The 23,801-nt window shown below is 39.8% G+C and overlaps 1 protein-coding gene and 1 long non-coding RNA gene across 19 annotated transcripts in view; one reads left to right on the top strand and one right to left on the bottom strand.

Moving 5' to 3' along the window:
• The window catches only part of SHISAL1 (shisa like 1), a 95,538-nt gene that overhangs the window by 17,248 nt on the left and 54,489 nt on the right, over window positions 1-23,801 (bottom strand). For 10 of the 13 annotated variants that reach the window (XR_011810886.1, XM_038173345.2, XM_038173347.2 and 7 more), the window contains one exon: window positions 18,415-18,702. Coding sequence is in view for 12 of the 13 variants with exons in the window: in XM_038173345.2 (XP_038029273.1) it covers window positions 18,415-18,702 (288 nt within the window). In the remaining variant the exon portion in view is untranslated. Of the gene's footprint in view, window positions 1-12,099; window positions 13,072-18,058; window positions 18,192-18,414; window positions 18,703-23,801 lie in introns of those variants that run through there. The other 3 variants (XM_072041579.1, XM_027450086.3, XM_027450087.3) reach the window with 3 other exon arrangements.
• Window positions 1-23,801, top strand: part of LOC119715614 (uncharacterized) — a 160,581-nt gene that overhangs the window by 101,562 nt on the left and 35,218 nt on the right. For 5 of the 6 annotated variants that reach the window (XR_011810901.1, XR_011810897.1, XR_011810894.1 and 2 more), the window contains one exon: window positions 11,164-11,288. This is a non-coding gene — a long non-coding RNA (uncharacterized lncRNA). Of the gene's footprint in view, window positions 1-11,163; window positions 11,289-12,199; window positions 12,380-23,801 lie in introns of those variants that run through there. The other variant, XR_011810899.1, reaches the window with a different exon arrangement.

The raw sequence follows: 23,801 nt of genomic DNA, 5'->3' as shown, positions 1-23,801 counted from the left end.
CATTTCGAGGGAGTCACCTTGGGCCCCTTTACTATTATTGGAAATCAACAGGCACCTCTGCAGAGCGGTTCTCCTCCTGTGAAGGGCATCAAGTTGGGCAAGTGGTGCTGTGGAGATTCCCTTTGTCCCCACCAGCTCTACAGTAAATTGCTGGGTGATTAGTTCAGGTGCAGGTATCCAGAAGCAGGATGTCTAACCTAGGGCATTAGAAGCCCCACTCTGCTGAAAACTGAATTATTAAAATTTATAATGCCAGGGTGGATTTCTGTTACCATCATGTTCAATCTCTTATTCTTACAGGCAAATATAGAATTTTCTAAGTAAATATACCCAACTGTGCTATTTACAATCCAGTATTGGAAGCTGTTCTGTAGTCTCCATGTTCTGGTTAGAAACGTTTTTGCCTCAGGTTTATTCACAAGCAGATCTGATGCATGTGTTTAAGAGCTACAACATACTAAAAGATTCTGATGGAAAAGCCAGGCCATGTGGCTATTTCCTCACGTATAGCTGCACCTGGTAAAGAAAAGCAGCTTCTTACACCAGATGTGCATGTGCAGCCCCAAACATTTTCCCCCCTCCCTCTTGAACTTCCAGTGGTTCAAGTGCAGCCCTGAGGCTTGTGACTAGCAGCCTGGTGACAGTCATGCTGCAGTCCTGCATGCTCCTGTGGATGGGGCAATAGATGGGCATTCTCTGGGGCAGGGATCAACATGTATTTTGTGTGTGTGTGTGTGTATGTGTGGCTTTGCAGCCTATGCTCTTGAAATCGGTCCTCTTCAACATCTTCATCAATGATCTGGACGAGGGCATTGAGTGCACCCTCAGTAAGTTTGCAGATGACACCAAGTTAGGTGCGTGTGTCGATCTGCTCGAGGGTAGGAAGGCTCTGCAGGAGGATCTGAATAGGCTGCACCGATGGGCTGAGGTCAACTGCATGAAGTTTAACAAGGCCAAGTGCCGGGTCCTGCACCTGGGGCGCAATAACCCCAAGCAGAGCTACAGGCTGGGAGATGAGTGGTTGGAGAGCTGCCAGGCAGAGAAGGACCTGGGAGTGATGGTGGACAGTCGGCTGAATATGAGCCAGCAGTGTGCTCAGGTGGCCAAGAAGGCCAATGGCATCCTGGCTTGTATCAGAAACAGCGTGACCAGCAGGGCTAGGGAGGTGATTGGCCCCCTGTACTCGGCTCTGGTGAGGCCGCACCTCGAGTACTGTGTTCAGTTTTGGGCCCCTCGCTACAAGAAGGACATCGAGGTGCTTGAGCGGGTCCAAAGAAGGGCGACGAAACTGGTGAGGGGCCTGGAGAACAAGTCCTACGAGGAGCGGCTGAGGGAGCTGGGCTTGTTCAGCCTGGAGAAGAGGAGGCTCAGGGGAGACCTTATCGCTCTCTACAGATACCTTAAAGGAGGCTGTAGAGAGGTGGGGGTTGGCCTGTTCTCCCATGCGCCTGGTGACAGGACGAGGGGGAACGGGCTAAAGTTGCGCCAGGGGAGTTTTAGGTTAGATGTTAGGAAGAGCTTCTTTACTGAAAGGGTTGTGAGGCATTGGAACAGGCTGCCCAGGGAGGTGGTGGAGTCACCATCCCTGGAAGTCTTCAAAAGACGTTTAGATGTAGAGCTTAGGGATACGGTTTAGTGGGGACTGTTAGCGTTAGGTCAGAGGTTGGACTCGATGATCTTGAGGTCTCTTCCAACCTAGAAATTCTGTGATTCTGTGATATTGCTGTCAAACCTTTAAAAATAAAAAATCTGTAAACCTTTGAATATTTCTACATTAATGGTAAGGACTGATTATCTGAATGTCTCCAATTTCAGCTCATCCCAGTTTCCCAGAAGCTGATGTTGCAGGCTTTCAAGATCTGTTTCCACAAAGGGACTCTGACGTACCTAAGATATTCAAGTATCCTTCACATTTGCTGAGCTCACAGCAGTGTCAACCCATACATCTAAAATCCAAGAGCACAAATAAAAGTACAAGAGTCTTTACAAGAGCATGCCCTTCTATGTAAAATTCAAGTGCATGATATGAGGAAAAGGCTCCTTCCTTGCTGGCTGACAATTTGAATTTACAGATCCACATTATTTATAAGATACTACTTGCTGTAAATGCAAAGCCAGGTTGAAAAAGCAGACAGTAGAACTCGCTGTGTGATATATGATGTTGCTTGCTACTACACAGCCATTCTCTGCTTGTACAACCTTTTAACATACCCCAGAACAATATGATGGATACTTTAAAAACAAAAAGGTCACAGAAGAAAAAAACAAATCAAACTTGCTTATGACATTAGTGTTTGATTTAGAAAGATGAGCAGTTATGGAGTGTGTTATTTCATTAAGTATAGTAACTTTTTTTTTCTTTTCTGTAATTCTTTTGCCACACAGTGGCCAATAATTTATTTATAAATGAAGGACAAAATTTAAAAAGACATTTTTAAAAAAAGACAATTTTTAAATTTTTAAAAAACAATCTTTAAAAAGACATTAATATCTTCATCAATGATCTGGACGAGGGCATTGAGTGCACCCTCAGTAAGTTCGCAGATGACACCAAGCTATGCGCGTGTGTCGATCTGCTCGAGGGTAGGAAAGCTCTGCAGGAGGATCTGGATAGGCTGCACCGATGGGCTGAGGTCAACTGCATGAAGTTCAACAAGGCCAAGTGCCGGGTCCTGCACCTGGGGTGCAATAACCCCAAGCAGAGCTACAGGCTGGGAGATGAATGGTTGTAAAGCTGCCAGGCAGAGAAGGACCTGGGAGTGATGGTGGACAGTCAGCTGAATATGAGCCAGCAGTGTGCTCAGGTGGCCAAGAAGGCCAAAGGCATCCTGGCTTGTATCAGAACCAGTGTGACCAGCAGGGCTAGGGAGGTGATTGTCCCCCTGTACCTGGCTCTGGTGAGACTGCACCTTGAGTACTGTGTTCAGTTTTGGGCCCCTCGCTACAAGAAGGACATCGAGGTGCTTGAGCGGGTCTAGAGAAGGGCGACGAAGCTGGTGAAGGGCCTGGAGAACAAGTCCTACGAGGAGCGGCTGAAGGAGCTGGGCTTGTTCAGCCTGGAGAAGAGGAGGCTCAGGGGAGACCTTATTGCTCTCCTTAAAGGAGGCTGTAGTGAGGTGGGGGTTGGCCTGTTCTCCCACGTGCCTTGTGACAGGACGAGGGGGAATGGGCTTAAGTTGTGCCAGGGGAGTTTTCGGTTAGATGTTAGGAAGAACTTCTTTACTGAAAGGGTTGTTAGACACTGGAACAGGCTGCCCAGGGAAGTGGTGGAGTCACCATCCCTGGAAGTCTTTAAAAGATGTTTAGATGTAGAGCTTAGGGATATGGTTTAGTGGGGACTATTAGCGTTAGGTCAGAGGTTGGACTCGATGATCTTGAGGTCTCTTCCAACCTAGAAATTCTGTGATTCTGTGATTCTGTGATTTATGAAGGCTATACTCAGTGTATCTTTACTCAGGTGGATGGTCAATACTAAGTGTTATAATTGGTCTTTGCCACTTAGAGCTGAAGCCAAATGCTAGCTTTAAAATACAGGACGAAGTGTATGGTTTTCAACTTGAAGTAAATTGAGCTGTGCAGAAAACATACCATGTGAAGGAAAAATGTGGTCATGTGGAAGAGTGTAGGTATGTGCATAGGGGTGCAAGTGCACGCATGTATTTGTATATACAGCTGTGTATCACGTAATATTTTTACCTATTATTTATAATTCATATTTGTTGGGCCCTCGGTTTCTGTATATACATGTACTCTACCAGATTCTACACATAACTGTACACAGGCAAGATAGATGTAGCTTATTTTTTTTTCTAAAATTCAAGAAAGATGGACTGAGCTATACCAAAGTGAGCTAACCTTTGTCAGGTGAATAGCCTGCTCCTTATATTACAGCTCTTTTTGCCTCAGTGCTCTTTGCCACCTTGACATCAGGCAAATCTCTCCTTTTAAAATTGCCGCCTAGCACGTCCTGAAGGCCAACAGAGGATAACGCCACCTACATTCCTCTCCTTCCCCCTCCCTCTTCCCCCTCCCTCTTCTCCTTCCCCTTCCCCTTCCCCTTCCCCTCCCCCTTTCCCTTCCTCTTCCCCTCCCCCTTTCCCTTCCCTTTCCTCTTCCCTTTCCCTTTCCACTTTCCTTTCCTTTTTTTTTTTTTTTTTCTCCTCTATATTAAAGGCATTCTAGAATAGCTGCTTCTTCCTCCAGCAGAGCTGAAACAATACGCCTATGCTACTTCCTGTAGGCTTGCCAGAGGCTGAACTTGTTCCAGCTGCCGAATAGTCGATTTAGGGGGAAAAGTCTATTTCTGCACTTGAATTTCAATCCCCAAACCTGTGGTTTAACCCAGGGTCTTACATTTACTCTCAGTTAAATCAGATTTTTTAATTCTCTCAGCACCATGCAGGATATTCTTTCATTTCTTGAAAAAAAAGGCTTATTAATGGCATATGGAAAAATTGTATTTCTTGAAATAGTTATTTCTTTTACCCAAAAGCCTTGTTTTCTGCTTTCACTTTTCAGTACCAAGAAGGCTAGCTTTCTGATTCAGAGCTCAAGAAAAAATACATAGTAATTTCTGTGTTGAGAGACGGATTTCAATGTAGGATGAAATATGGTGTCATCATGTTGCCTGTAACTGTTCTTTTTCTGTAGGATTTTTCTTTTCTTCAGCCATTTGTGTGGCTTTTCCAGCAGTATGAAACCTAAAACTATTTTGTTTTAATAAATGTCTGAAGACGCTTCAAACTAAGAACACAGAACAGCTTTTTAACATTAATGGAACAATTGTGGCAACAATTAAAAAAAAAAAAAAAAAAGCAAAGCTGTTGCAGTGTAACATGGTTATGTGTTTGGCCTCCTGTTGCAGTTCATATTTCTCTGCACATAATGACCTTAGCAATAAATAATTTTTATCTTTATTTGTAGTTAGGAGCAGTTAGTAACACCTGCAAGGCCCACACCTGAGCAGTACCACATGCTGGAAGGAATGTTAGAGAGTTCTGTGCAGAATGTCTCTTCCTACATAAAAAGCCATGGGAGAAGTGGAGGTTTGGAAGGAGAAGAAGCCAAGGACCCTGGCTAATTTTAGCAGAGTGAAGGAGGGAAGAAAGCAATTTCTCTTTTCTGGTTACCTGAGATGTACTGCCAGCTTCACAAAGAAACATGCTTCAGCTTCAGTGCTAGAACTGTGACTGGTTTATTATTTTTGTGTTGTCCCAGGGCTGCATCTAGACACTGGGCTGCAAAATTTCCTTTAGCTGCAACAGGCGCCTTGTGCATGGGTTAGTGGCAGTGTGTGAGCCCTACTGAAGAGCATTTCTTGAGTGCAGAGAAAAAAGAACAGTGTGTGCTTGGCGTCATCTGGAGGAGGTATTCTACTTGGTATCGTTTGGTTTGAATGATAATTTATGAATCATGGAGATTTTTGTTTTGAGCATTTATTAAGGCCAGCTGGTGGTTATTCTCTGTTAGTTCCATGTTATTCATTATTTATTCACTTGTTTGTGGATGCACATGTTTGTATTGTGGATCCAATGCATGCTCATTTTTTCATGACAGATATTTATGTTTTGCAGTTGACCAGTGATGACTGTGGTTTTCAGCTGTGCACTCTAATATTATAGGCGGAAAGGAAGTAATAATTCACAATGAATAATTCAACAAGTATCATATGCACACACTGCAACGGAGAATCCTGATGCACTGTGTCAATGTTCTTGTGTCCACTACAATCTTACAACACTTGTAAATAAAAAATCAGAAGCCAGCTACACACAAAAATAATCCTCACCTTCTCAGCCCTCCTATGACCATCAGCTTTCTGTTCCCACAGAGCAGTAGAGATGAGGATTTCGCAGGTGAGATGAGAATTTGCCCAGAGATTTCCATTCTTTGGTCTGATTATGCAACCACCATGTAGTCCCACTGGCATCAGCAGCTATTATGCGGCAGCTGCATTATCAAGCATTTATTGGAAGAGGCGGAGAGAAGGAAGGACATGTTTGTCCCCCATGTTCCCAAATAGTGGAGGGAACCATTGGAAAAAACATTGTGTGATTTTGATGTGCAGCTGTGGCCCCCTGTTTTCTGACTACTCTGTAAGTCTGATGAAAATGCAATGCTAGAAAAACTGATGTTGGTACGAGTCTTCTGGGAACCCAGCCTCACATATTCCCCAGCTAACCCAGATTTCAAAGAACAGTTCAGCTTAGGGTCCTCTGCTTAGCCTCCTGTGCAGTCCTACATTCCTAGGCTGTGGTTCTTGCTTATATTCCAGAAGCCATCAGGCCTAGCTTTACAATGACACATAAAGAGTATTCTGGTGCATCTCAAGACATTTCCTTGGACTATGACCAACCTTGAAAAAAATCTTCAGTGCAATGAACACACACACATGCAAACTTCAGCTGGTTCAATGTCAGTGATGTGTATAAGGTCATCTTCAACATACTGACCAACAACAAAACCAAGACAGCGAGGCATCCAAGTGATTCAATCCATCCTAACAGAGGTGGTTTGAATAGCCCTGTGGAAACACCTCTCTCAGTGTGTTAGTGGGGACGCCTAAATAACTTGCTTGGAGTAGATGCCCGAATTTCAGATGGCTAAATTGACGGAGGTTAATCCTGCTCTTTATCGCCAGTCTAGATTTGTACATGTATAAATTGATGTACCAGGTATTGGTTTTTTTTTCTTTTCTTTGTTTGCTACAGCCCTCCATTATCTGAAATCTCCTCACAGAGAATTTAGAGACTGGGATCAATTTGCTTTTTAATGTTCTTTTATCCTTGAGTTTAAACTTCTCACAGTTTATCAGACTTTCCAAAAGTCAAACAAGCTCTGCAGCTCTTTTCTGAATGCCTTTGCATCTGCCATTACAGTGTTTTCTGCCATGGGCACTAGTGAAGCTGATGTTTCCCTCCAGCATTCTCACCACTGCTAGTGAGATAACAACTCACTAATTAGCATCTCTTATAATTAGCATCTCCATCTTTATATACTCAATAATATAATTAGCTTGCTTAGCTATCACACAGCATAGGAAATACATGGTGTGTAGTTGCCTAATGTATTCCAGTATCTTAGATGGTTCCAGGATACTCTACCAGCAGTACCTACAACTGAACAGTCAGGCAGGTGATGTGCTTTTACCGTGTACCTTATCTCCGCTGTTTCTACTACATAATACAAAATGTGTGACCTCGGAGCTGTGAGGCAGGAGCATTGCTGCCCAGGTAAGGTGTTCTAAATTTCAGACACCAAAGCAAAGAGCAGTATGCTCTGTCTTTAAGAGCCATATTATAGTTTGTCATATGGCTAATCTTTGTAACACTTTATGGAACTAAGGGAGTGACATGTAGAAACTGCATGGAGTGGCAGCAGTTTGTAAATCCTTTCATGACCCCTTTGTCTCCTCTCTGGCAGTCTCTTAGAACCTTGCCAAAGCACTAGATCATGTACTGCACTGCGCAAGCAAACCTACTCAGTGTGCTGCCATGGCATTTCCTCACATCATGTCAGGTGAGGAACAAAGCCCAGTTGGAGAAATCAGTGTTCGCTTATGTTTGTGTGTAGAGCACATTGCACTTGGACTGTTGGAGCCCTAATCTAAAGCCTTCTGCTCACCTCCACTATCCCAGGCTTACTGCCTCCCAGTTTTCAAGGAGGTCTGATCCCCTGGAAACTGCAGCCTGGGGGGAGAGGGCTGGGCCAGTTTCCTGCTCTTGTCAAATACTTCCAGCAGGGCCCTCTGCAACAGGTAAGCTTTTCTGCCTCATCTCTCAAACTGAAATAACAAAATGTACATAAGCACTATGAAGATAAATACATCTCAGACTATCAAGTATTTATTTACTTCTCTAACATATAGGAGCAGAATGTAACTCCAGCTATAGCCAGTAGTCATGAGAACTGACTTTAAGAAAGATAGGATAAATGCCAGACAGTTCCTTAGTTTTTCATTATTTTTGTTTTCTAAAGCTTTCCAGACCATGTTTGCACTAATCTAAATGGAATAAAGGAACTAAGAAAATGAGACAGAGATTTCCCATGCAACAAGCACTGGAAGATTGGGACTTAAAATGGGAAGATGTGGATTACTTTTGTCACTATCCTAATGCTGTGCAAGCCCTTTTTCTGTTACTTTACTTGTCTGTAACCCCTCCAAAACCTGCCCCATTTCTGCTAGCATCATCTTGTGGATATACTCAAGTTAAGTATTTGGAATAGTTGTTGGACTGCTTCAGGTATTTTCACTGTGAGTTCCTTTTACTTTACGTATTTCCAAGGAAAAGAGAAGAGTCAACCTGAGCGACAGCTGGCAAATGATGAACCAAATTTATTTTTGGTTTCAATAGCATCACAATTTGTTTGTATTCTTAAAACATTTACAAAAATTCATCCACATTTTTATCTTCTTTTAGTAGTGCAAGCAAACAGTGGGGCTCTTTTTAGCTGGAACACCATTCTTACTCTGAGCTTTGAGAGGCTTCACTGAATAGTAAAAAAGAAAAAGTCAACCCACAGCCCCCCATACAATTTTCTTCAAAATGTCTAAAAAATTAAATTAAGCAAGCATTTTTTGTAGATGGTATCAGTTATATTAGCTTCAGTCAGTGAGAGTTTTTTGGTGATCAGAAAGGGTGAATTCTGGCTGCTTTCCAATCAGAATTTCTTTAGAATATTTTAGGTGGAACTGTGATTGTGATGACCTGCTAGTATAATACTGATGAAAGGTACTGTGATCATCAGCTCCCAATGATGTATCACTTCTAAGAGCTGAGAAGTTGGGAATGCAATGGAAAATATCTTGCCGCCCTTGTCTGCATGACTGATTAAAATCTGTATCACTAATCATCCTAGAATATACTTAATGACTTTAACTAATTTACTATAATTTCTGATGAAACTCACTGCAACTACTTTTCCACATGCTGCTATGTGCTAGTAATGTTTTTCAACAGGAAGGAGGCAGGCTGTTCACTGTGTTTCAGCTCTCAGAGCAGCATCACTTTAATGACTGCAAAGAATTGCTCTAATGCAAATCCACCTCAGTGGTATGACTCACCACTATTATCACAGACAAAGCTCCCTTAACTATGAAGACTCCTTTGTGCATAAACTACTCAGCTATGTGCTAGAGCATCCATCCTTCAGGAAAACTGCAGGCAGACCTTGCACCATTTTAGATTTAAGCCCATCAATCACTGTTCTGCAAAGTGATTGCATGAACCTCTGAGCAAACACCTTTCCATCGCTGCTTTTAACATTTGCTGTAAATGGCCATGTCTCCACCACTATTCCATCTTTCAGGCTCTTTGGAGCGTAAGTACAGGTTACCAGCACTCACAAACAGCAGGAAACAGATTACCCTACCAGGATGTAAAGTGAGCTGGTCTATTTATTTCACACATAGCTACTTTTTACATAGGTTCCTGTAGTTTAAGCTGTGTGCCCACTTTCAACCAATTATTCCTGTGTTGCTGCTCTGTGTAGGCTATGTAATTGTGCTGACTAGCCTGTCTTCTCTGATGTTTAAAGTACTACGTCTCAGGCTTGCCTACTTGTTCTGTTTTGGGACCATGTCAACGCCTGCCATTGGACATTGCCATTAGTGGCATTTTTAATTGTTTGAGCTGCATTTGTCATCCTTCTGTTTAATGTCTTAAATTTGTGTTCACCTCCCTAGCATTTGGGATTTCCAAGAAACATTTTACAGTTGACTTCAAAGTCTTTTCAGAGGCTTTTTTTTTTTCTTTCTTTCTTTTTTTTTTTTTTTCAGTGAATAGATTTTCTTTACAATTATGGTTACAGATACCTGTGTACATATATTTATGACAATGTTGGTCATGTAACTTCTCCATAACATTTTCAGTTCTTGAAAATGGTTTCCTGATTGGTGTGTTCTCTCCTGACCTAATGGACAGTAAAATGACTCTAATGTTCCCCAAATTTCAATGCTTTTTGATCTATTTTGCTTTTGAGACTTAAACAACCATTTATCTGATACTTTCCTAATGATGAACAAACTGACTGTGTCTAATTGCTGGCCTTTTCTTAAACTGTGCAGTGAAAGATCATTATAAAACCAAGGTCATATAAACATGCTTTATCGCTTTTCTGATGAAATGCCTAATTGCTTGCTGCATCATGATCTAATCGGGGAACAGTAGCAATTAAAGTAATGATGTGGGAGATCTGTGAACTCAGCTGTCACTGCAAATAATTGTCTGACATTGTTACCATGTACGGTCATAGATTCAGCATCATCACATCAGCTTTTTATGATTATTGTTTGGAATTCTACAGTGTGCCATTATTTCATGCAGACATGTTAGCATACTAGAACAGATCTTCTGCAACTCTATAAAAGAATTATTACATACAGGTGTTGTTTAGTAATAATTCTGAGATATGAACTGGTCAGTACATGACCTTCAGCTGTACTACTTGCTTGTTCCTCATTGAGTTAGGAGGTAAGTTATCTGTTTCTTCATAACTAAAATATATGCTGGAGTTGACTTTCCCAGACACTAACAGCAATGGGATTTTAATTCATAGGCTCTTATTTCCACTGGATTTTTGCTTTCTTCTTCTTCATTCTCACTTCTGTTAAAAACACATAGTGTACATATATAGTAATTTTGCAGGTTTTTAGTAGTTTTCTGGGGTGTAGCCTATTTAAGATTGATAATATTCTGTCCATCATTTCCTTCCACCTCCCCCCTCCTTTAATTTTTCAAGATATATTTTCTTTCATTTCTGAAATCTGGTAAGTTATGCCAAATTTCCTACTCAGAAATCCTGCTGCAACTTTCTATGAATGCAGGAAGGCTTTCCTGTCTGGATCAGTAACGCCAGGTCCTTGCCACTTTCCCTTTCATCTCTTCTGCCACCTGCAAAGTCATTAGCTGAAGCTGTTGATTATCCCTCTCACTTTCTTGTCCATCTGCCTTATTTAGACTCTAGAAAACTAAAAGCAATTAATTGCATTTTATTAGCAATAAGTTTTGCTCTCTGCCAGTCAAAGTTTAACTCAGCTGAGGTTGCATAATTCAATACAAGTATGGGAGCAACTCTCTCCTTCTTGCATTTCCCAGATACAGCTGCTCTTAACAATATGTCAAATGCAGCTAAGCTGATTTTCAGCTACATTTGTATTTACAGATCTAAATCAAGGGTGACTCTGAGCACCTGAACTGGATTTTTGAATGCAGATATGAAGTTCAAATCACCCAGCCTGGACACCTTTGAAGTGTGAAACGGACAGACTGAGGCATGAATATATATATGTGAGTACTTTTCCTTGAAGCTCAGAAGTTGTACTCAGCTTATTTGAAAAGTGCTTGGGGATGCTTTAAAGTTTCTCTGTGATACTTCAGAATCTATGCAAGAAGCTTCAGAATAACCTTGTCATTTTATTTCTCAGTGCATATATAAAATGTATGAAAAGTGTATGTGCTGTTGCGCATCTGACTCCAAGGTGAAGGTAAGGGGTAGGCGAAAGAACTATCCAAATAGCTCTAACCGTCTTTAAAATTAAGTGGCGTTTGCTGCGAGAGAAATGATGGGTTTTGTTGATAAAACTTGCGATGTCATACTCATTCCTGTATATGACACTATAGTGTTGTTACATTATACAGTAAAATTGCAGTCTTAACTGATTTCTTCTAATTTCACATGAATTAAATGCTATCTGCTACTTCAGCAGTGCTACACTCCCGATCTGTTATTATCTAGATAAGCTAAGGATCTGGCTGCAAGAAAATCTACTCAAAATATAAGAGAAAATTTAAATATGGAAGTTGTTCAGAATTGGTTTCCAGTATTTTGACTAGCTTTCATTTCTCAGCACGAAGAGTTCATTTATCAATAACTTTCAGCTTTCCATTTAACTACTCACTTTTCTACTAATTGATGTTTTCTGACAATTCATTACCACATTTAAGATAGTTAAATCACTTTAACTGTACAGTTCATTTAAAGGAAAGACTTTCATAAAGTTGATGAATATGACAGTCCCAGGTTGATGGACAGGCTGAGAAATAACTACATAGGGAATATCGATCATCTCATATCCAATGAATCTGCAGTTTACATGAATGTGAAGAAATAAATGTTGCATTATTGGGTCTATTACAGAACAAAAGGAAAAAGAGAATAGGCATGAAATGAACCACATATGTTATTTATGTATCAACAGAAGAAGCAGTGCCTATCAACATTTAGAAGGTTTGCTGGGATTCAGACTGAAGTGGGCAGAAGCTTTGCATATTGTCTTCACATCAGTAGTGAATTTCTAAAAACAACAAAGAAAGCACTTATTTATGTATCTTGAATTGTTTAAATTAAAATTGTGAAATTCAAAATTAAACCTTTCCATTTATTTCCATAATTATAGTGTAGTGGCAAGTAAACAAAAATTGGAGCATTAAGGAATTTGAGGTGCTTGCTTCCAAGTCTCCCATCCGTTTTGCTGGTCTCCTGCCCCGACATCACGTAAGAGTCCAGGCAGGAAAAGGGATACACAGTGCAAAGCCAGTTTCATGATCTGGCTCTTCCAGGAGCAGAAAGCGATTTCCCTAGTTTTGTTTTAGTTTTTAAGCTTCTTATGTTTTTACAGTTATGTTGGTCCTAGCCTTCAACTGGATTTAGCTCCATTCACCAAAACTCTTTGGGCCCAGCTATCCAGCCAGTTTGAAACCCAACGAAGCGTACACCAGTCCAAGCCAAGAGCCAGTTTCTTGAGGAGAATGTTAAGGGAAACGGTGTCCAAAGCCTTACTAAAGTCAAGGTAGACTACATCCACAGCCTTTCCCTCATCCACTAAGCACGTCACTTTGTCATAGAAGGAGATCAGGTTCATCAAGCAGGACCTGCCTTTCATAAACCCATGCTGACTGGGCCTGATCGCCTGGTTGCCCTGCAAGTGCCACATGATGACACTCAAGATAATCTGCTCCATGAGCTTCCCTGGCACTGAGGTCAAACTAACAGGCCTATAGTTTCCCGGGTCTACCTTCCAGCCCTTCTTGTAGATGGACGTCACATTTGCTAGCCGCCACAGCATTTAAACTAGAACAAGAAAGAAAATGATGAAATATTAAGCACTTACATCGTTTTTTTAATCCAGGAAGATCCCAAACTACTTTACAAATCATAGGTTAATCCTGACTTTGTTCTGAGATGCTTTCTTACACTTTCAGTCCTCTGCAATAGGAGACTGCAATAGAGTGCTGCTTTGATTCTTGATATACAAGAATCACTTCCCCATTATCACAATGTACTGTCTTCTAGATTTTTTTTTCTAACTGTATTATGATAAATGTAGTACAGGAAGCTAGTAACTGACAACTTTTGTTATCATGAAAACTTGTGAACTTTTTTGCAAAATGTTTTAAACAGTATTTAAGTTTTTATGCCCTGGGATATATTCATATCTCACAGGATTAAAAAATCTATTTTCTATTTTCCTGTTTTTTTTGAATTGAAAGAAAGCCCATCTGTAATCTGGAGCTGCTCTTATGGCATGACACCACCCATATATATGTAAGCGTGTTTGTGAGATGCTAAAGAAAAACACACATTTTCTCTGTGACTGGAAAAGCAGGGATAGGTTTAAGACACTTCAAAAATGTGAACACAAACTGAAAAGTTGATTTTATAACTGGAGTCTTGCTGTTACCAAAGCAGTTCAAGAGGCTTCCATTATTGCATTATCTGCAATAATGGAAGTTCAAGTATAAAATGGAAAACAACAAAATGCGAATAATTGAGCAATCTTAAAGACAGTGGTGAAAATGATAAATCCTTTAACTCCACTGCACTTCTTCACTAACAGCATGATTGAATTTTGAGAAGACGCTACTAAGGTCATTCATCAAATATAGACTGCAGCAGAAACAGACTCTAAATGAAAGTTAAACTTAATTTATATATATACATGTATATTGCAAAATTACCATATTTTCCATGTATATAACCTGCAGATTATCTAATGGAGAAATAAATAGCCAGGGAACCTACTCTTACTCCCTACTGTCTTAGCACTTGCTGTAGTACACAAGTCTATTTTTCTGAAAGACCTCTTTACTCAAAAGCCTCTTCCACATGCTAATCACCTTGCCTACGATCACCACTGCCTACTGCGTTTTTGAGACACCTGTGCTGGGTCTGGCTGGGATGGAATTAATTTCCCCCACAGCAGCCCATATACAAGTGCAGTGTTCTGCACCTGTAGGTAGAACAGCATTGGTATCAAACCACAAACAACCCTGATATTGCACCAGTGTTTTGTCTATTGCTGTGCTGTGCTGTGCCCTACAGCACCAAGACTCCCTCCAGCCCCCAAAGCCAGCAGGCTGGGGATGGGCAAGGGGTGGGGAGGGGACATACCAGGGCAGCTCACCTAAACCAACCAAAGGGATATGCCATACCAAGTGGTGCCACACAGCAATAAAAGCTGGGGAAGGGGAAGGAGAGGGGGTGCTCTTGTTATGAAGATGTCTCTCCTCCCAAACAACCACTACGTGTATAGAGGCCCTGCTTCCTGGGACATAGCCGAATGTTGCTTGTTGATAGGAAGTGTTTTTTTTTTCTTCTCTGTGCTTCCGTGTGGCTTTTTTTCCCCCTCTTTCTTTTCCCTTTAATTAAATTACCCTTATCTCAATCCATAAGCCTTTTATTTTTTTTCTGTCCCACATGTTTTTTTCTTCCTTTCTTCTCCTGAGAAGGGGGAGTGAGAGGGCACTTGTGGTGGAGCTCAGCTGCCCAGCAGCATAAAGCCACCACAACATCTATGCACTTAGTTGAAAGGTTGTAAGTTTCAAAAGTAGCAGGTTATAAACTTCAAAATATGGCATTTCCTGTAGTATCTTATGTGCCAGAATACAAGGGGTAAACATGGATTTGCTAAGGAGACATCTACTTATTTCTTTCATTGAGCAATGAAAGGAATTAAGAAAAAAAAATAATATTATGGGAGCTGTTGGGAACATAGGCACACAGTGCGGTGGGGAAGTGGTGAAAGTTATAACAGCGATTTATCAATGCTCATCTCCTGCAAACACAGGAAAAGGAGCATGCTCACCTGATCCTAACATACAATCCCCACTTAATGTTTCAAAAAGAAGCACAGAAAAAGAACAGCAAAAGTCAGGAATGGAAATTGATTAAGAATCCTTCAAAAATTACTGGAGAGTTTCCTTTGATTTGTAATAGTATGGCAGAACAAGCCATATAGCCATGCCTAATATTTTAAATATATAAACACAAATATAAAATAAAGGTATCACATTTTTGTATACACACATAAGTATGAAGCTAAACCACCAATACTGTATTACAAATGTTGGTTTTAAGCTATACGGCAATTCCAACTAAAGACTGGGAATTCCATGTGCAAAAAGCTGCAGGGACTGGAAGAAGGAAAAAAGAAGGGAAGAGGAAGAAGAGGAAAAGAAGAATGCTTATAACTAAGTACAAGCAAGTATCTACCTTATGGAGCGTTATTGGGACTCTTCCATTTGGACACCATCTGCTGTAATATAATGGTCCTTTAAGTCTGAGCTGCACTGAATATATTCAGTCAGTACTGACTGCTACATCAAATGAGTTCCTCTCTCACTGATCCTTTTCCTTGGTCATACTATCATTACCTTTTCTATCACAAAAAAACTTTTTTGCTCTAGATTTTCTGTTAAAACTAAAGAGCAAGTTATGAAATAAAAGGACTACTGCTAATATCCTTTTTTACAAAAGAGTGCTATCCAAAGGTTTCAGATCAAGACCAACACTGTCTTTATATGCTCTATAGCTTCAGGAACTGCTGTCATCTTTTTCACTCTGCTCATTCTTGGATCACTTAATTTTGCCAAATCTCGGTGTCTAGCCCTCTGGAACACTTCTAAATTGCACTGGTGACTTTTCACCCTTTCCCTTCAGGACAAGTCTAGAAAACTCTTCTTACCATGAAAAAAATCACCTGCCTCTTTTGACGCCTCATTCAGAATATTGGTTTATTTGTCTGTCTTCCTTTGATTCTGTTTTCTTTGGTAAAAAACAGGCAAAAATCATTCAATGACATTTTGTCCCATGGTTATCAGTCCTCAATTTCTTCTATTTATGTTCTTGCTACTCCTGAATCTGTCTCCCATTAGGCATGTTTTTTTTTTTTTTTCTTTTGTTTTGTTTTGGTTGCATTTAACTTTACAGTAGCTTACTTGTGTCATTCTGTCAATTGAGATTCAGGTATGCTTTTTCAGCTATGCATATAAAAAACTAACCTGGTTTTCATATTGCTTCTGTGACTCATGCCACAAATGGTGTGTATTGGTGACTTCTCACATTGAAGTTATTGCACTGTTGATATTTATACAGTCTTTTAAAACCAGACCAACAGACACGTAGATACACACAGCAAATTGTCTTTGGTACCAAATGAAAATTAACTTTATGATGGTTGATGCAGAAACAAAGATTTGTAATTTATTTTTACCATAGAGCAGAATCACAGAATGGCTTGAGTTGAAAGGGACCTTTAGAACCACTTAATTCCAACCTCCCTGCCATGGGCAGGGACACCTCCCACCAGACTAGGTTGCCCAAAGCCCCATCCAACCTTGCCTTCAACACCACCAGGAATGGGGCATCCACAGATTCTCTGGGAAGTCTCTGCCGGTGCCTTGCCACTCTCTGAGTGGAGAATTTCTTCCTTAAACTAAATGTCCTGGTTTCAGGTAGGATAGAGTTATTTTTCCTGCTGGTAGCTGGCATGGTGCTGTGTTTTAGATTTAGGATGAGAATAATGTTGATAACACACTGATGCTTTAATTGTTGCAGAGCAGTGCTTACACTAAGCCAAGGACTTCAGCTTCTCACACTGTCCTGCCAGCGGGCAGGCTGGGAGTGCAGCGGGAGCTGGGAGGGGACAGACCCAGGAGAGCTGACCCAAACTGGCCAAAGGGGTATTCCATACCATCTGGTATCATGCTGAACAATATATAGGGATGGCTAGCTGGGGTGGGGGGACCAGCTGCTTGGGAATATGCTGGGCATCGGTCAGTGGGTGGTGAGCAATTGCACTGTGCATCACTTCTTTGTACTCATTATTAGTAGTATTACTATTATCACTATTATTATTATTTTCCTTTATTTTCTGTCCTAATAAACTGTCTCTATCTCAACCCACAGGCTTCATTTTCCTGATTCTGTCCCCCATCCCAGAGAGGGAGTGGGGAGGGTGAGCGAATGGCTGTGTGGTGCTTAGCTGCCAGCTGGGTTAAACCACAACATTAAACCTCCCGTCTTTTAGTTTAAAACCAATACCCCTTGTCCTATCAGTACATGCCCTTGTAAATAGTCTGTCTTATAAGCTCCCTTTAATGGGGCAAGAACCTTCTTTTCTCCAGGCTGAACATCCCCAACTCTCTCAGCCTTCTTCATAGGAGTGGTGATCTAGTCCTCTGGTGATCCTTGTTGCCCTCCTCTGGACCTCCTCTAATGGGTCTATGTCCTTCTTGTGCTGGGGGCCACAAAGCTGGATGCAGTATTTCTAGATGGGACCTCATGAAGGCAGAGTAGAAGGGCAGAATCACCTCCCTTCACCTGCTGGCCACTCCTCTGCTGTTGCAGCCCAGGATACAGTTGGCCTTCAGGACTACAAGTGCACATTGCCAGCTTATGTCCAGTGTTTCATCCAACAGTACCCCCAGGTCCCTCTCCATAGGGCTGCTCTCAATTAATTCATCCCTCAGTCTGTACTTAGGGATTGTTCCAACCCAGATGCAGCACCTTCCAATTGGCCTTGATGAACTTCATGAGGTTCATGTGTGCTCACTTCTCAAGTCTATCCAGGTCCTAGATGGCATCCCTTACCCATATAGTGCCAACTGCACCACTCAGCTTGGTGTCATCTGCGAATGTGCTAGGAGTGTGCTCAGTTCCATTGTCTACGTCATTTACGAAGATGTCAAACACTACCAGTCCCAAGATGGACTCCTGAGGGACACCAGTTGTCACCGGCATCCACCTGGACAAAGAGACCTTCACCACCACTCTCTGGGTGTGGCTATCCAGCCAATTCTTATCCACTGAACTGTCCACCCTTCAAATCACTTCTCTTCAATTTGGAGACAAGGATGTTGTCTAAGTGTAGTAAAACTCTTTACCACTGAAAAATGGCAGCACCTATTTCTCTGAGACAACAACATTAAAAGATAATTTAAAATACCCCAGAATAAGAAATCACTCCTAAGCAGTAATTATGTAAGACAATTCACAATATAAAGAACTATCTGCTAGGTTCTCAAATGGTGTAACTCAGCCTGAATTTGTAGAAACTTCCAAATGGAGATGATTGGTTAAACTACAAAACAAGAGAGTCAAAAAATACATCACAGAATGGCTTAACATACTTACCAGGCAGATGTACTCTGAAAAGATACCAGAGGTGGGCTTAAAGCATCTCCTTTTAAAGTATGTACTGTCTGTGACGTTTGAGGCTGTGTCTGTACTTGGCTTGGATCCTGAGCAGGGTTAATCCATTGGCTCTGTCCTTGTGTCATCCACTTTCCCTGGATTCCCCACCGTGCCAGGTAAAGTTTGCAAATATCATAGTTCATTGAAGAGTAATATAAAAGGTCCAGTACCAGCAATATCACCACAAAAAAGCCATAGATCCACACCCCTAACAGTGCACTGTAGTTGCTGTGAAAATAACAAAGGCAAAACAAAAAAGTAATGTAATATGTATAGTGGTCATTATAGTAAAGGTTCTTTGTTCCACTAATTATGTAAAAATAATATACAGATGAATGATACCAAAATTTTGTTTTAACGAATGTCGTAAAATATTATCTATTATTTTAATCTGTCTAAATACTGCTGTATGCATGATATGGGAGGCTTTTAAAAATGAAGGCCCCCACCCTGCAAACATTTTTATTTCTCTCTCATCTGTGTACATATATATAAACGTGGTATGTGATTAACTTTGATGCTTTAAGTGAGCCCATTGATAAACAAATGTTTGATGGGTCTTATTCTATGTTTTATTCTGCAAATTCTCTCTCAGAGAGCCACCCTTCTTGAAGCAACAGGGCATTTATATGAGTGAGGATTAACAATATGAAAATATGCTGTAATCATTGAACCTAAGGGTGCTTCTACTATTGAAACATTCACTGCTGACAAGCATTATAAACCCCTTGTCTTAAAAGCTGTTTACCATGTTTGGATTTGCTCTGAATTTTATGACTAATAATTGCTGGTTGCAGAAGAGACTTTCAAGAGCAACTGCTAAAGATCCATTGGTTAGCTCATGCTCAGTTTAGGAAGGAAGAATATGGACAAAACTGTATTATATAATGCATTCAATAAGAAAGAAAATGCGTACTATGTTTGTACATTCATGTTGGTGTAGCTATAAGGTACATATGGGTAAAGGCAGTGAAAATTATCAGCTGCCGGCATGGTGCATAGAGCTTTGTAGCTAAGACAGGTGAGTAAAGTTACTAGAGGGTAAAGAAAAGAAGAAAAGGTATAAGGGATCAACAGTACAGAGATCAAAAAAGGGAAAAACGCTAAAGCTACTGATGCAATATTCTTAAAAGAAAAAAAAAAAGATTACTAGTTATAAACGTAGTTTGAATTGGAAATTCTGTGAGTGGGGAAGAGGAGACCAGAACAGAGATGCGAAGAAACAAGTAAGAATGAAATTGTTACGTGTGCAGAGAAAGAAGGCCGATCTAGACCTAAGAGCTTATGTGGAAATAATGTGTAGTAGAGACTATAAAAACAAGAGCAAGCAGAAGGGATACTAATAAAAAGTATCATTAGGAAGACAATCTTGGGGGAAAATGACATCTAAGCATATCAACAGGCAGCCCCCATCTATTTGAACCTGAATACGACTGAACACATGTTCAACACTGCTCTTTCACAGACTTTGAGGGAACTGTTTTATCAGAACATTGATGAAAACTAAAGTGCTCCAAGAGGAAAAAAGCCTGAGAACACACATTATAGATATAAGCCAGAAAGATATATTGACGATTTCAAAATATGTTCCAAACCTTTTAAAACCTAAAACTTTTCAAGTCTCTGCTTCGAACTTTCACTTCCATTTAAACTTTTATACAGATCTTCCATTTTATAAATATAATCAGCATTTGAAGCAAGAGATCAGATAAGAAAACAGAATTTTAATTTGTGTTGCTGCCTGTCAGCAATTAATGAAACTGATTTTCCTCTCCAGTGAATGATTCTTCCACTACACTGATATAAAATGCTTAGATTAAATGTGGTTCCATAGCAAACAACTGTGAGTAATGAGAGCTGTTAATGGGCCCTTTCTGTCTCACTTTATGATCATTCATTCTAGCCTAGGATTTTCAAACTTTTCAGTAAGTTTCTAGGAGGATTAGAAGTAGACAAAATGTAGTGATTCTGAAAACTCTTAATTCAAGAGTCTTTGCCTCTGCTAAAGACCTGTACCTGCATGCCTAAATTCAAACAACAGTGGGTAGGCTTTTGACATGCATTGAAATCCTTTCAGTCCAAAGCACTTGGAACTGTAAGTGGGTTTGGTTAAGCTAGGCTTCTCAATAGTGGTACTCTTCATTTTCAGTGGGTTTACTCCTACTGGAGTAAAATTCTCTATCTTCTGCTAATATAAATAAAAGTGAAAGCCAGAGAAGTCAGGAAGAAATCTGCTGTGACAAATCCTGTTCCTATTCATTACTAATACCAATGCATGTTAGGAATAGGTGTGCTGTATTTGATCCATAGTAAATATTGGAAAAAACGTTATTTTTTGTTTTGGCAGCAATTTGAGAGGCAGAAACATTTCTTTCAGTTACCTCAGAAGAATTCTTTTGTATTTTAGGCATCTACTTTTACCCAACAAACATTGGCTAGTGAAAATTTAAGCTATTTTGAGAGTTCCAATTTAAATCTGTTCCTTCTAAATAACATCTGTTTCTCACAAGTACAAAAATGAAAGACTTCTTTATTGAAAATAACAGACAGTGGCACTACAGCACTGTCAAAGGTGCCTTGTGAAAAATCACAAGCAAAATTAATAAGTAGTATGTTTTGTATACAAAGGGAAATGCCATACTTTGATATATTTTGTTTCTCAAAGTATTAACATGGTAGAAAGTACTAATTTTGCTGATACTTACTAATCACATTAAAAATTAAAACTTCCCTACAAATTATGAAGATGCCTTAATTAGAAAATAAACAACCTTTCTTCTGTATCACTGAATAAAAGTAGGGCCAGAGACACAGCAAAGAACTGGGAATCAAAGCACCTAGACATGCTCTCATCTCTTGTTAGACATTGGAACAGGCTGCCTAGGGAAGTGGTGGAGTCACCATCCCTGGAAGTCTTTAAAAGATGTTTAGATGTAGAGCTTAGGGATATGGTTTAGTGGGGACTGTTAGCATTAGGTCAGAGGTTGGACTCGATGATCTTGAGGTCTCTTCCAACCTAGAAATTCTGTGATTCTGTGATTTCATTGAACTGAATAATTTAACAGTAAAAATTTCATCTTACAGACGATTTTTTCTGTACATCTGTGCAGAAGTTTCATTTCAATTAAAAAATGAAGTGTGAGTGGATTCCAAATCTGTCGGGATTCAAATTACTGGGGTTTGCTCCTTTGCTCGGACAATCAAATATAGTAAGATTTTTTTGGTGTGGTTGTGTATCCTCCTCCCCTTCCCCAGCTGAAAAGTTTGGTTGGCCTTGCCTCCCAGTTCTCCTGCCCTCTCAGTCAGTCACTTTGGAGCTTCTCTTTAGGTTCAACACAATGCTTTGCAATGTAACACTGAAAACTACTTCCACAGCCATGTTGCCCAGTCCTCTGCTGTTGCATGACCAACAATACAAAAGCAATATCTGGAGTAGAGTTGCATGATAATTTTTTTCTAGCTTAGTGAGAGAGGATAATTCATAGGTATGTCAGAAAAGCTTAGTGGCTCATTATTTCAAGATACTTCAGCTTTTACAAAAATACAATGTGTGTATGGTAGACACTTGATACAGAGCCTACTTGTGTAAACATCAAGATTTGCTCTGACTTTAGGAAACCTTGAATTGGGCTCTTGGAGAAAAATAAATACATTTTCTACCCATCTCATCCTATTCCATATATAGAATCCTACTCAGATTTCTCTGACACCTCTACAGACAAATGAAAATGGATAGATTATTTTATTATTATTTTTACCTATATGACTCCTTCCATCTAATTCATTGACTTTTTGATAGAGATGACAAGCTGGTTAGGACTAAGCTTTGTTTTGGAAGAGTTTGCTAGTTTTTTATATGCTGTATATGAACAGAAAATAATTCATTTGGGAATTCAGGCTTAAAAAAAAACAACACAAAACAAAACACAAAGAAACAACAACAAGTCAAAACAATTGTGAGTAGCATTCTTACAGCTGCAGTTTAAATGTGGGCAGATGGCCATGGAAACTGCTTCTTTCCCTATTCTCAAATGGGGCTGTTACTATGTAGTAATACATAGTTAAAATGTAGTAATACATTTTAAGTGTTGCCCCAAGCAAATATGAGCTTACATCCTTGGAAATGCATTGGTACTTCTATCACTGAGGAAACCTTTATATTTTTTACATGTACACTTTAATTAGAATTTTTCTCTCTTTTATTTTTATTAAAAAAGAAAATACCTAAAGATCTTTGTTCCATCTTACATTTTCCTGTATAATCCACTACTGTAGCACCTAAGAAGTCTTCCCAACTAAATTATATCTTTTTGGAACAATTGGTAGTGGAATCGAAAAAAAAATATACATTTATTTATTTAGCTTTGCTTTCTTGTAAAGATGATTTTCTGGGCGATACTTAAGCAAACATAGGCTCTGCAGAGGACATGCTGTATACGGAGAAAGATCGTCCTTACATTGGTTTTGGTGCAATGTTGTAATGTGATGTGCAAAAGACAGTCAACCCTGGAAAACTTAGTGATAGCTCAGTGATATGGTTTAGTGGAGGACTTGTTAGTGTTAGGTCAGACATTGGACTAGGTGATCTTGGAGGTCTCTTCCAACCTAAATGATTCTGTGATTCTGTGAAAACAGGAATGAGAGATAAGGAAAAACATGGATGTATTACAGACTGCCATAATGTATCAGATTAAGGATCAGATTAAGGATCCCTGCTAATACCCATCGTATCTGCTGATACCCATCAGAACTTGCATAATAGAAAAACAGAGAGAATATGAATACAAGATTTAAGTAAATACTATTTTTAAGACCGATTAAGTAATTTATTAGATAGTTTTATGGAAAAATACTTTCGATGGCAGAACTTTTTTTTTAGTCTGTTAGACATCATTGGTATTTCTGTATTTAATACTAAATGAATTGTTCACATTCAAAAATATTATAAACTGATTAGTTTGCATGATTGCAAAGATATAATAGCCCAGTATTCTGCAGTTACCAAAACAGGGGAATCTTTAGTTATGGTAATGGAAATAATGTAAATAAATCTGGCTACAGTTACACTGTATGACTGTAGAAGACGAATGTGTTTTTTCATCTGCACTGTGACAAAGAAGTTACCTGTGACTTCATTTTTTTCCCCCCATCAAATGTATGATAAAACAAGAGGTATGTCTTGATGATCACAAGACTGGCTATGGAGAAAAATAAATCAAATAATGATATCGAATCACTCTTCCCTTACAACTATATACATTTTTTCAGTTCATTGCTATTCCCATATCCTAAATTATTCTCCCCAGCCACAGTGCAACCACAGCCAC

Source organism: Anas platyrhynchos, chromosome 1 (genome assembly GCF_047663525.1).
Source record: "Anas platyrhynchos isolate ZD024472 breed Pekin duck chromosome 1, IASCAAS_PekinDuck_T2T, whole genome shotgun sequence".
Classification (NCBI taxonomy): Eukaryota; Metazoa; Chordata; class Aves; order Anseriformes; family Anatidae; genus Anas; species Anas platyrhynchos.
The sequence above is the reverse complement of the archived record's forward strand: the minus strand, read 5'-3'. Positions and strand labels throughout refer to the sequence as shown.